The 13,890-nt window shown below is 55.7% G+C and overlaps 1 protein-coding gene across 17 annotated transcripts in view; it reads left to right on the plus strand.

The window, feature by feature from the left end:
- AFDN (afadin, adherens junction formation factor) overlaps window positions 1-13,890 on the plus strand; it is a 145,501-nt gene that overhangs the window by 46,059 nt on the left and 85,552 nt on the right. For all 17 annotated transcript variants that reach the window (XM_066247700.1, XM_066247707.1, XM_066247709.1 and 14 more), the window contains exons 6-8: window positions 7,859-8,016; window positions 10,135-10,246; window positions 12,810-12,977. In XM_066247700.1, the coding sequence (XP_066103797.1) occupies window positions 7,859-8,016; window positions 10,135-10,246; window positions 12,810-12,977 (438 nt within the window). The remainder of the gene's footprint in view (window positions 1-7,858; window positions 8,017-10,134; window positions 10,247-12,809; window positions 12,978-13,890) is intronic.

A 13,890-nucleotide genomic window follows, 5' to 3' on the forward strand; every position in this document is an offset into this window, starting at 1 on the left:
GCATTGTCACGTCGGGCACGCTGGTCTCTTCTGACTGGTGCATTGTCACGTCAGCCAGCGGGGTCTCTTCTGACTGGTGCGTTGTCACGTCGGGCCAGCGGGTCTCTTCTGACTGGTGCATTGTCACGTCGGGCCAGCGGGTCTCTTCTGACTGGTGCATTGTCACGTCGGCCAGCAGGGTCTCTTCTGACTGGTGCATTGTCACGTCGGGCCAGCGGGTCTCTTCTGACTGGTGCATTGTCACGTCGGGCAGCGGGTCTCTTCTGACTGGTGCATTGTCACGTCGGGCACGCTGGTCTCTTCTGATTGGTGCATTGTCACGTCGGGCCAGCGGGTCTCTTCTGACTGGTGCATTGTCACGTCGGCCAGCGGGGTCTCTTCTGACTGGTGCATTGTCACGTCGGCCAGCGGGGTCTCTTCTGACTGGTGCATTGTCACGTCGGCCAGCGGAGTCTCTTCTGACTGGTGCATTGTCACGTCGGGCACGCTGGTCTCTTCTGACTGGTGCATTGTCACGTCGGGCCAGCGGGTCTCTTCTGACTGGTGCATTGTCACGTCGGCCAGCGGGTCTCTTCTGACTGGTGCATTGTCACGTCGGCCAGCGGGGTCTCTTCTGACTGGTGCATTGTCACGTCGGGCACGCTGGTCTCTTCTGACTGGTGCATTGTCACGTCGGGCACGCTGGTCTCTTCTGACTGGTGCATTGTCACGTCGGGCACGCTGGTCTCTTCTGATTGGTGCATTGTCACGTCGGGCCAGCGGGGTCTCTTCTGACTGGTGCATTGTCACGTCGGGCCAGCGGGTCTCTTCTGACTGGTGCATTGTCACGTCGGCCAGCAGGGTCTCTTCTGACTGGTGCATTGTCACGTCGGGCCAGCGGGTCTCTTCTGACTGGTGCATTGTCACGTCGGGCAGCGGGTCTCTTCTGACTGGTGCATTGTCACGTCGGGCACGCTGGTCTCTTCTGATTGGTGCATTGTCACGTCGGCCAGCGGGGTCTCTTCTGACTGGTGCATTGTCACGTCGGGCCAGCGGGTCTCTTCTGACTGGTGCATTGTCACGTCGGGCACGCTGGTCTCTTCTGATTGGTGCATTGTCACGTCGGGCCAGTGGGGTCTCTTCCAGCGGGCACCTGGGTCTCTTCTGACTGGTGCATTGTCACGTCGGGCACCTGGGTCTCTTCTGACTGGTGCATTGTCACGTCGGGCCAGCGGGGTCTCTTCTGACTGGTGCATTGTCACGTCGGGCCAGCGGGGTCTCTTCTGACTGGTGCATTGTCACGTCAGGCCAGCGGGTCTCTTCTGACTGGTGCATTGTCACGTCGGCCAGCGGGTCTCTTCTGACTGGTGCATTGTCACGTCGGGCTAGCGGGGTCTCTTCTGACTGGTGCATTGTCACGTCGGCCAGCGGGGTCTCTTCTGACTGGTGCATTGTCACGTCAGGCCAGCGGGTCTCTTCTGACTGGTGCATTGTCACGTCGGCCAGCGGGGTCTCTTCCAGCGGGCACCTGGGTCTCAGACAGGGCCCTGTGGCCTCCGGTGCTTCCCTGTGGGAGGTCTAGCCCGCCTGCGCATCCCTGCCCCAGACCTGGTGTTCCTGCGTCCTCGGTGGGACAAGGACCTGGTTGCTAGGAGTGTCCCTCGTACTTGTCAGTCTTTGCTTCTAAGCCTGTTGAGTGGACAAAGCTAGGAAATACACTTTTTTGGTTTTTTTACTACTTTGGTTTTAGAAAACCTGGGTATCTTTCTCTGGGGAGAAATTTTTTTCCTTAACAATATAATTCTTCCTTTAACACATAGTAATATCAAAATAAATACGCTGTTACAATACTTAATGTTATACCAAAATGTTTTAGGCTTTTTGTGAATATTTTTTTTGTGAATATATCCAGTCAGGATATGTTGTCAAGTTAATAATTGCTTCCTGTCTGTATGACCACACAGCCATACCGGTGTCTGCTTAGGGTTACTCGGTCTCCTGTCGACTGCTGCACTCAGGTGGCAGCGTCTGCCCAGTCCCCGCCTTCCTGCACGCCCCGGACAGAGTGCCCCGGACAGAGTGCCCCGGACAGAGTGCCCTGGACAGAGTGCCCCGGACAGAGTGCCCCAGACAGAGTGCCCTGGCCCTGGACAGAGTGCCCCGGACAGAGTGCCCCAGACAGAGTGCCCTGGCCCTGGACAGAGTGCCCCGGACAGAGTGCCCCAGACAGAGTGCCCTGGCCCTGGACAGAGTGCCCCGGACAGAGTGCCCCAGACAGAGTGCCCTGGCCCTGGACAGAGTGCCCCGGACAGAGTGCCCCAGACAGAGTGCCCTGGCCCTGGACAGAGTGCCCCAGACAGAGTGCCCCAGACAGAGTGCCCTGGCCCTGGACAGAGTGCCCCGGACAGAGTGCCCCGGACAGAGTGCCCTGGCCCTGGACAGAGTGCCCCAGACAGAGTGCCCTGGCCCTGGACAGAGTGCCCCGGACAGAGTGCCCCGGACAGAGTGCCCCGGACGGAGTCTAGGACCCTGAGGAAACATGGTGAAGACAGAGCACATGACTGCACTGTTTGAGCTATAAATCTGTTCTTGTACATTTTTAGCTAGTTGATATAACTTTTATTTGTAATTAAGCTATAACTGTTTCCGCAAATGAAATATTTATTATGAAGTTACTAATTAGTTATAAAGTAGTGTTACTAGTAGCATGATCATTTGAGTTTCAAAAAATCATTGTATTAGGAGGGCTGTCATTCATCCAGCCTTTCCCAAAGGTGTCTGACTGAAGTCATCAGCATTGCAGTCTTTGTAAGGTTCCATTCAGGTGCTCAAGAATCGGGCCTCCCACGCTGCCTTCTGCACCTGTCCGCTCGCTTCCTGGTGGCAGGGTTGGCACGGGCAGGTATCTCTAGGGCATTTAGAGCAGTGTTGGTTGGAAAGATCGCTCATGTGGACCCTTCTCTGGACTCCAAACCTGAGTCAAAGGGCTCTAGTCCCTGTCCTGCCCATGTCAGTGACCACAGTCCAGTCCGTGTGGCAGCAGGTTTGGTCGTCAGGGAAGCTGTGTTGACTCGTTAGTCGTGGGAACGCCTTAGCCTGCATTTTCTTAGTCGCCTCTCTCGTCTCCATCGGTGAGGTGCCTGCACCCTGGTTCTGAGAGGCACGGTCACCTGACTTCTGCCGCCACGACAGAAATTGCCAACACCCCGTTTCTCCCGGGCTCTGCAGGGTGTGTGTTTCCATTGCCGTAGGGACGGTGGCCGTGAGTCTGGAAGGGTCTGGCGCGGAGACGGCGTGCCATCCAGAGCACAGGTGCACGCTGGCCCTAGTGCTCACATCCCTGAGTCCTCGTTCTGTATTTCATGGGATTTGTACTATTGGTGACTCAAAAAACCCAGCAGAGTGGGGACCTGCTAGTTCCGTTAATACATAACCTGATCAGTTTTGAAGCTCCAGTTGCTCTGCTTATGCGTTCTACCTTGCGTGGTCAAGGATTTGAAGTGACTGAAATACTGGAGAAGAGGAGGAGGGAGAGAGACAAGGATACAGAAAGTGAGATAAAACAGGCACGTTCTGCGGTCCCTTCAGGCTGCGCCCCGGACACGCGCATTGACTGTCTCTGCCATTCTGGTGAGATCCGCCAGTCAGCTGCTGGAGCGTGTGGATCTGGGTGTTGAGGGGGCTCTTCATGGAGCCTGAGCTTCAGGCCGGGGCGACTGGTGTGGGGGCAGGGTGCGGGGGGCACTCCCGCGGTGCGGCTCGTGTCTGGCTCAGCCGTGGACACGGGTCCTCACGAGAGAAGGCGTGAGGAGGGGATGGGGGTGGGATTGCCAGGAACTGCTAACAGGCTGGGCCTCCCGAGAAGGAGGCACTCGGGTGAGAGCGCTGGGCAGACGTCACTGGGCTGTGGGAGGAGAGGGCTTGTGGGAGCAGGAGGGAGGTTTCACTTCCGTGTGGCATATGCGGTGTGGCATGTGATGGTGTGGCGTGTGATGGTGTGGCGTGTGATAGTGTGGCATGTGGTGTGGCGTGTGCGGTGTGGCGTGTGATGGTGTGGCGTGTGCGGTGTGGCGTGTGATGGTGTGGTGTGTACGGTATGGCGTGTGCAGTGTGGCGTGTGATGGTGTGTGTGCGGTGTGGCGTGTGATGATGTGTGTGCGGTGTGGCGTGTGCGGTGTGGCGTGTGATGGTGTGGTGTGTGCGGTGTGGTGTGTGATGGTGTGGTGTGTGCGGTGTGGCATGTGCAGTGTGGCGTGTGATGGTGTGGTGTGGCATGTACAGTCAGCCGTGTCAGGTGGCAGTGATGACTCAGGAGTGATCTGATGTTGGGAGGCGTTGTCCCTGGGCATGGGCGAGGTTTTAGGTGGTAGAAAGTAGATCTTGTCTGTGAAAGGGGAGGTGGATAGCAGGAACACTGTTCTACATAGGCCCAGAAACCCCAGAAAACTAGATTTTGTTTGTAAAATTGCTGTTAATGGTTGATAGTAAGGAGTCAAATATATACAAGTGTTTTGTTTGTTTTTAATGAATAGCTTGAAAATGTATTTTTTAAATCTGTAACTGTTAGTTGGTAAAGATTGTGTGCTGGTGAGGTGATCACATGTGGGCCCGGCTTCTCTGCGAGCAACAGCTGGTCTCATCACCCCAAGTTAGTTGGTTCCCAAGTCCCAGGAACATAACTTCCGTGCACATGTCTGACTCACTTCACAGCTGACCAGACGCCATAACCTGTGACCGCTTTGGCCCTGGGTTTTATTTTTAATACTCAGGTGTATTGTGTTCACTCTGTGGCTTCTTCTAACTCCTGTATGATTGACCCAGAAACGTCCTGTATCTCAGTTCATTGATCTGTGGCACGGACGCTCTTCCACTGACTGGGGCTGGTGTTCTTCCTGAGACTGTGGTGGTAGGCTGTGAGCCTGCTTCGAGTCTGTCCTGTACGTCGCTGCTCTCGCCCACGGTCTTGGGCAGACGGACTCGGAGACCAGTTGCCCTTGCGGCCCCTGCATATCGTGAGCCCCCGCGGGCTCGCTGTCAGAGCCGGGCCCTGTTCTACGTGATGTCAGAGCCGGGCCCTGTTCTACGTGATGTCAGAGCCGGGGGCCCTGTTCTACGTGATGTCAGAGCCGGGGGCCCTGTTCTACGTGATGTCAGAGCCGGGGGCCCTGTTCTACGTGATGTCAGAGCCGGGGGCCCTGTTCTACGTGATGTCAGAGCCGGGGGCCCTGTTCTACGTGATGTCAGAGCCGGGCCCTGTTCTACGTGATGTCAGAGCCGGGCCCTGTTCTACGTGATGTCAGAGCCGGGCCCTGTTCTAGGTGATGTCAGAGCCGGGCCCTGTTCTAGGTGATGTCAGAGCCGGGGGCCCTGTTCTACGTGATGTCAGAGCCGGGCCCTGTTCTACGTGATGTCAGAGCCGGGGGCCCTGTTCTACGTGATGTCAGAGCCGGGGGCCCTGTTCTAGGTGATGTCAGAGCCGGGCCCTGTTCTACGTGATGTCAGAGCCGGGCCCTGTTCTACGTGATGTCAGAGCCGGGCCCTGTTCTACGTGATGTCAGAGCCGGGCCCTGTTCTACGTGATGTCAGAGCCGGGCCCTGTTCTACGTGATGTCAGAGCCGGGCCCTGTTCTAGGTGATGTCAGAGCCGGGCCCTGTTCTAGGTGATGTCAGAGCCGGGCCCTGTTCTACGTGATGTCAGAGCCGGGCCCTGTTCTACGTGATGTCAGAGTGTAGTCAGTGCAGTCAGAGCAGGAGTTTTCAAACGCTGACTTCTCTGTCGTAGCAAATTAGGAGTTATGTATCTCTATTAAGACCATGCTATGGTATCAATGTTTATAAAACAAAAACCTTTTAAATTAGATAGACTGTATCCATTTCTTACTTGTCAGAAAGCCTTAACATTTATACTAAAATCAAATCAAGTTTTAGGTAGATGCTCTAAAATATTCAAATTGCTGAAAAAAAAATCCCATCCAATAACTAAATTTTTCTGGCCATGTGAGTATGACTTTTTCAATTTTATCACCATGTGTCCTTTAGAAAAATTACATTCTCTGTAGGAACCGTACTGATTTTTTAAAATAATGTTCTAATAATGATAAACCCTTTTCTTAAATTTTTTCAGGCCAAAAGTGTTTCTCATTTTCTATGGTATACAACTTTGGGATTACAAAGTATGTGTCTGTGCTTTTAGCAGATTTAAGATTTTTTAGAAAAATTGAATTCCTGACCATTTGCATTTTTTGGTAGACATCTGGATGAGGACACAAGTCCATCTCTTCAGCTTTTAAAACAGACGGTCAAGTTTGTCCTTTGCATGTAGAGATGACCTCAGTCTACAGAACTGTTTTCACGTTTCGGGCCTGTGCGTGCCGTGTGCATCACACAGCCCTGTGCGTGCCGTGTGCATCACACAGCCCTGTGCGTCGGGAAGGGGGGCGTCACTGAGGAGGGAGCTCCCTGCTGGCTGCTGTCCTCCCGCAGCTGTGCTTTTTCCAGGGGCCAGGGGCCTCTTCCTAAGCACAAGTAGCATTGTGCCCGCCTCCTACACACACACACACACACACGCACGCGCACATGCACACCCATGTGTTCGCTCACTCACTCATACCCGCAGAGCTCAAAGCTTCCCAGTGGCTGCTGCTTGGACTAGAATGAAGTCTGACCTGTGGTCACGCTCTGGTCACAAACAGGGTACAGTCTGTCTGCATCTCCCTGTTCCCACCTCACCGTGTGCCCTGGGCTGGCGACCCCCCAGGCTTACCCGGTTGTCCTGCACGCTTGCTGGTTCCGCTGTCCAGAGAGCCCCTCAGGTGGTCGTGCAGCTGTGGCTTGTCCTGCGGGCTTGCTGGTTCCGCTGCCCAGAGAGCCCCTCAGGTGGTCATGCAGCTGTGGCTTGTCCTGCGGGCTTGCTGGTTCCGCTGTCCAGAGAGCCCCTCAGGTGGTCGTGCAGCTGTGGCTTGTCCTGCACACTTGCTGGTTCCGCTGCCCAGAGAGCCCCTCAGGTGGTCGTGCAGCTGTGGCTTGTCCTGCGGGCTTGCTGGTTCCGCTGTCCAGAGAGCCCCTCAGGTGGTCGTGCAGCTGTGGCTTGTCCTGCGGGCTTGCTGGTTCCGCTGTCCAGAGAGCCCCTCAGGTGGTCGTGCAGCTGTGGCTTGTCCTGCACGCTTGCTGGTTCCGCTGTCCAGAGAGCCCCTCAGGTGGTCGTGCAGCTGTGGCTTGTCCTGCACACTTGCTGGTTCCGCTGTCCAGAGAGCCCCTCAGGTGGTCGTGCAGCTGTGGCTTGTCCTGCGGGCTTGCTGGTTCCGCTGTCCAGAGAGCCCCTCAGGTGGTCGTGCAGCTGTGGCTTGTCCTGCACACTTGCTGGTTCCGCTGTCCAGAGAGCCCCTCAGGTGGTCGTGCAGCTGTGGCTTGTCCTGCGGGCTTGTGCACGTGGGTTCCTCAGAGAGGCCTCACTAGCCACTGAGCTCAGGAGCGTTTCTGTCACCTTCTCGTAGCCGTGCTTATGTTCCCAGCAACCTGGACTATGGTCTTAAACTATTTCCTGTGTCTGTGTCAGTCTCCTTCAGTGCTGTCACACCCCAGTGTCCTCTGTCCATCGCTGTCCTTGCGGAAACCAGTTTGTTTTTATAAAAGCTGGTTGGGCTTGAAGAGAAGACGGGTCTTTCTCACGCGGGTGGTTCGCTGCAGCAAAGTGTTGCTAGGTCAGCAAGTCATTGTGGACGTGTGCCGTCCAACAGGACATGCAGATGGAGTTTCGTACGTCCCACGTGTGCGTCCACTGCCCTGGACGCAGGTGCCCGTCCTGTGGGGGCTGTGCATGTCCAGTGTCTGTTGTCAGTGTCAGATAACGCTGTGCTCAGAGATACCTCGTGTTTTCCAGGGGGGACGCTGAGAATCTATGCAGACAGCTTAAAACCCAACATCCCCTACAAGACGATCCTGCTCTCCACTACTGACCCCGCGGACTTCGCCGTGGCCGAAGCCCTGGAGAAGTACAGCCTGGAGAAGGAGGACCCGCGGGACTACTGCCTCGCCCGGGTATGTGCCGTCCCCGCGGCCTGCTGGCCTCACGCCGGCCGGAGCCTGGCCTTCCGTGCGAGACGACCCCAGTGGGGTTGAACTGGGGCCGGGTTTCTTCCCTGGGGAGCTATTTAGAATCTGAACACCTGGAACCATGTGTTAAAGGCTAGACATAGAACACCGTTCTTTCTTTCATTACAAAAGTAATACAGGTTCCTAGTGAGTACAGAGTAAAAAAAAGTGTAAGGCAAACTGGAAATAAAAATCAAACGCTGACAATTGTTCACATTTTGATATATATACTTCCAGTTGTTATTTTGCATATATAGGTAACTTTATTTTAGTAAAATCGGCTTTAATGATGTTTTCTTACTGCCCTTATTGAAAGCCGTCATGAAGATTACGAAGCTTTTAAGTAAATTTCACTCTGCTCTTTGTGATTACCCAGTGTTTGGTTGATATGGTCAGAGCCACTCATACAGCCTTGCAGATAAAGAGTATGTTTTTGGCTTTAGTGTATGTAGATTTATTAAATAGTAACTAGTTTTGTAAAGTTGCATTTGAAATATGTGACAGTGAAATTCATAACATTTTTTTCCTCTTAATTTCTCCCTTATTTTTACCAATGAAAATCAAAATGTTAGAGTCATGAGGTTAGAAAGGCAGCGTGGGCCTCACTCAGTCCTGCGAGGTCATCTGATGACAGGGTCTCTGGAGGGTTCCCTGTGGTCTTCTGTTCTGTTGTACGTGTTCTTGGCAAGGTAGACAGAACAAATGAAGAGTTGATTATTATTTTTACTCTGAATTAGAATTTTTCTTGGTTTGCCATCTCATAACTTATATAACATGGAGCTCGTTTATGTATTATTATTTTACCTACTTTAATCATTCAGTAGATATTTAAGTTTCTCTTACTTGTTAGCTCCTGCCTTCCGAGGAGCTTGTGATGAGGGGAGGTAGACCAGCCCCTCTGGGAGGAACCAGCACGGGGCTCTTATGTATTAGGATAAAGCAGAGAAGGCTTCCTGGAGGAGTCGGTTAGCTGGGAAGTTGGGGGAGGAAGCATGGAGCCCGTGGCCTGGGCGGCTGGACCTGCAAGCCTGCCTGGCAGAGGCTGAGCTGTATCGGCGACCCTGAACCAGTGAGTGCTGTGAGCAGAGCTGTCAGTGCAGTGTGAAGAGCTGGGAGAGACTGCTTGCTGCACACGGAGTGTGTCGTCCTAAACCGGACATTTGAAGGTACCTGCGTAGTGCAGAGAGGAGTGAGGGGGTCTGAGGAGAGGGACCCGTTTGTCCTGTGGGCACCGTGACGTCCTCGGGCAGCACGGTCACTTACGAGAACACGGTCACGTCCACTCTGGCTGTAAGAGGGGTTCAGGTGCTGGTGTCTCGGCTCCATGCCAGGTTTCTGTGCTGTTTGGTTTGTGTTGGTGCTGAAGGAGGGTGAGCGAGTCCAGCGGGTGTGTGAGGGCAGTGGGCACTGCCACCCAGCTCTCTCTAGTCTGGGCACTTGCGGATGATGAAGATAATTGGCTACTACAAAAAAATACAGTGTTATGAATATTTAGGAATATAGTAAATGCACTATCTTAAAAAGATGATTAAAAACGCTTGTTGAATGAATAACCTTATAACGTATCTAAAGGATCTGATTAAAATGTTATAAAGACAGGTTATCTGTAAAAAACAAAAGATAAAGCTATTCTGTTGTGTTTTGTGGTGGTTATCCTGAGAGATCTCACATTAGATGAGACAACTTGTAACAACAATTGTTTGGTCATGAAAAGGTGGGTGGGTAGGGATTTAGAGAGATTGAAATTTACAATAACGGAGTTACTTTTTCTTAGGAAATTCAAGTAAAACATTACATACTGTCCTCCCACAGAAAAGTTTGTTTAAAAAAAATAACTCAATACTAGCTGTTTTGGGGGCAGAGCGAGGGGGTGAATGGAAAGACCCCGTCAAGCGGGCGGAGCTTGTATTCAAACGGTTTTCTTCCACTCTGGCTGGTGGTTTAGTGAGAGTTGTTCTGGTGCTCTGACAGTTTGACGTTCAGGTGACCCAGCAGCGCGTTCTTCCCCACTCCCCCGGGGCTCACCGGTCAGCGCGGTCACAGCCGGCGGCTCTTCCCTTGCAGGTCATGCTTCCTCCTGGAGCCCAGCACTCCGATGACAAGGGTGCTAAGGAGCTCATCCTGGACGACGACGAGTGCCCTTTGCAGATCTTCAGGGAGTGGCCGAGTGACAGAGGTGAGCGTGACTGCGTCTGCTGAGGGGCCCTCCGTGAGCTTGACGGGTGTGCGGCTGCGTATTGATCGGAGGAGGGAGAGGCTGAGGGGTCCCTCCCGTGAGCTGTGATGGGTGTGCCGGCTGCGTATTGATCAGAGGAGGGAGAGGCTGAGGGGTCCCTCCCCTGAGCTTGACGGGTGTGCGGCTGCGTATTGATCAGAGGAGGGAGAGGCTGAGGGGCCCTCCCGTGAGCTGTGACGGGTGTGCGGCTGCGTATTGATCAGAGGAGGGAGAGGCTGCGTATTGATCAGAGGAGGGAGAGGCTGAGGGGCCCTCCCGTGAGCTTGACGGGTGTGCGGCTGCGTATTGATCAGAGGAGGGAGAGGCTGCGTATTGATCAGAGGAGGGAGAGGCTGAGGGGCCCTCCCGTGAGCTGTGACGGGTGTGCGGCTGCGTATTGATCGGAGGAGGGAGAGGAGGCGTGTGCGTGGTGGGACTTCTCCACGACTCTCTGCCGTGGGCTGGGCCACCGCCTTGCAGCTCTCTCTCCGCTGATTCCGAGGGTCGCGTGCAGCGGCAGGCTTGTGGGTAGACCCAGAACCAGCCGTCACCCTCCAGTGGGCGTGTCTGGTCGTGAAGGAGCCGGACCGAGCCTCCTGCAGGTGGGAGCACGCGGTCTGTCAGCAGTGACCTTCTCTGCTGACTCGATGAATGAGGCCGCTTCGGACAGATTTCTCATAAAAAAGAAAGCAGTCTGCCACCCTAAAGATTGTTCAGTAGCTTGTTATTTCAAAAGGTGGGTCCAGACTCTTCCCCATTCACACGATTTCCTCTGCTTCAGAGCAGCGAAGGAGGGACTGTGGGGGACACACGGCGTCGGGGCCTCTGTGGGGGGGGACACACGGCGTCGGGGCCTCTGTGGGGGGGGGGACACACGGCGTCGGGGCCTCTGTGTGGGGGGGGACACACGGCGTCGGGGCCTCTGTGGGGGGGGACACACGGCGTCGGGGCCTCTGTGGGGGGGGGACACACGACGTCGGGGCCTCTGTGGGGGGGGACACACGACGTCGGGGCCTCTGTGGGGGACACGGCGTCGGGGCCTCTGGGGGGGGACACACGGCGTCAGGGCCTCTGTGGGGGACACACGGCGTCGGGGCCTCTGTGGGGGGGGACACACGACGTCGGGGCCTCTGGGGGGGGACACACGGCGTCGGGGCCTCTGGGGGGGGACACACGGCGTCGGGGCCTCTGTGGGACACACGGCGTCGGGGCCTCTGTGGGGGGGGGGACACACGGCGTCGGGGCCTCTGTGGGGGGGACACACGGCGTCGGGGCCTCTGTGGGGGGGGGACACACGGCGTCGGGGCCTCCGTGGGGGACACACGGCGTCGGGGACTCCGTGGGGGACACACGGCGTCGGGGACTCCGTGGGGGGGGGACACACGGCGTCGGGGCCTCCGTGGGGGGGGGACACACGGCGTCGGGGCCTCCGTGGGGGGGGGGACACACGGCGTCGGGGCCTCCGTGGGGGGGGGACACACGGCGTCGGGGCCTCCGTGGGGGGGGGGACACACGGCGTCGGGGCCTCGGTGGGGGGGGGACACACGGCGTCGGGGCCTCCGTGGGGGGGGGACACACGGCGTCGGGGCCTCCGTGGGGGGGGGACACACGGCGTCGGGGCCTCTGGGGGGGGGGGACACACGGCGTCGGGGCCTCTGTGGGGGGGGACACACGGCGTCGGGGCCTCTGTGGGGGGGGACACACGGCGTCGGGGCCTCTGTGGGGGGGACACACGGCGTCGGGGCCTCTGTGGGGGGGGACACACGGCGTCGGGGCCTCTGTGGGGGGGGGACACACGGCGTCGGGGCCTCTGTGGGGGACACACGGCGTCGGGGCCTCTGTGGGGGACACACGGCGTCGGGGCCTCTGTGGGGGACACACGGCGTCGGGGCCTCTGTGGGGGACACACGGCGTCGGGGCCTCTGTGGGACACACGGCGTCGGGGACTCTGTGGGGGATACACGGCGTCAGGGCCTCTGGGGGACACGGTGTCCTTGCTCTCAGGGCCGCGCCCCGAGCTCGCTGCTGCTCTGTGGACGGGCTCCGCCTCCGTCCGCCGGTCGGTGCTGGAATGCGGATGGCAGTTGTTCGAGCTGCCTGCCTTCATGCTCTTTACAGGCAGCACAAAGTTCAACTTTATTAAAGTGAAGTTCCTTTGAATTCTGAGTTAACTCAACTGAATTGAATAAAAACCAGGTCAACTAAACACGTATTTGTGAGTGCATGTGTTGTGTGTTTGCAGGAATACATTTATTGCTCATAGGGTGTTTGCCAGTATCAGCTTCCACTTATTCTTCAGCTGATGTGTTATTTCTCAATAATGCGACGTGCTTGGGTCGTTGTGAATGTAGAATAATGACCTTTCCACGTCGCCCGCTACGGCCCTTGGCACGCCGCGTCATGGGGCGAGCTTCGCCGGCCGGGCTGGGCGGGTTCCTGAGGCGCAGGGTCTCCAGGAATCTGGGTGGCTGAGTGCCGGTCCGCTGGTCAGTCCGGCTCGTGACCGACGGTGCTCCTGTTGCAGGGGTTCTGGTCTTCCAGCTGAAGAGGCGGCCGCCAGACCACGTCCCGAAGAAGAGCAGGAGGCCGCTGGACGGGAAGCCTGCCAGGGGGAAGGAGCGAGCCGACGGGCCCGGCTACGGCTCGGCACCCCCACCCGAGAAGCTGCCCTACCTGGTGGAGCTGAGCCCAGGTGAGTGTCTCTGAGAGTCCTCTCTCTGCTGTGTGGCTGACCACCTTCAGACCGTAGAATGACCAAAACCGTAAGGTCTTAAGATGCATGAAAAGAAGTTCACCTAGACAGAATCGCATACTGAAAAACAGAAGTTAGAGTAGTGAATGTAGAGAGTGAGGCTTAGTTGATCTACTTCCTTTTTAAAATATTTTCAAAGCAACATTGTAAAATCCGTAATCTGAGAGTGACAGACGGGGGGACCCCTCTCGGGGCAGATTGTGTGTGTGTTTGTCACCCTGTTTAATGTGGGGACAGTTCTGAACAGAACGTCGAAGGTTAACAGTGCATTTAAGAAATCCATCTGTAAGAGGAAGGGCATTTGTTTGGTTTTGAAATGATGGTAGACTAAGTTTATTTTCATGTCCTATAAATATTTTGTTTAAAGAGCTCTCTTAAGCCTGACCAGGCGGTGGCGCAGTGGATAGAGCGTTGGACTGGGGTGCCGAGGACCCAGGTTCGAGACCCAGAGGTCGCTAGCTTGGGCGTGGGCTCATATGGCTTGAGCAAAATAAAAAATGCTCACCAGCTTGGACCCAAGGTCGCTGGCTCAAGCAAGGGGTTACTCAGTCTGCTGGGGGCCCACGGTCAAGGCACATATGAGAAAGCAATCGGTGAACAACTGGGGTGTTGCAACGAAAAGCTGATGATTGATGCTTCTCATCTCTCTCCATTCCTGTCTGTCTGTCCCTGTCTATCACTCTCTCTGACTCTCTCTCTCTGTCCCTATAAAGAAAAAAAAAAAAAGAGCTCTCTTAAGCCAAAGCTATTGTTACAGGTGAGCTACCAGGTAGAATAATACATTGACATTCTTAAAGAATGTTTTATAAACGCATGTCCCTGTGTTGTATGTGTATTTGCATATGTGTGATAT

Source organism: Saccopteryx bilineata, chromosome 12 (assembly GCF_036850765.1).
Source record: "Saccopteryx bilineata isolate mSacBil1 chromosome 12, mSacBil1_pri_phased_curated, whole genome shotgun sequence".
Classification (NCBI taxonomy): Eukaryota; Metazoa; Chordata; class Mammalia; order Chiroptera; family Emballonuridae; genus Saccopteryx; species Saccopteryx bilineata.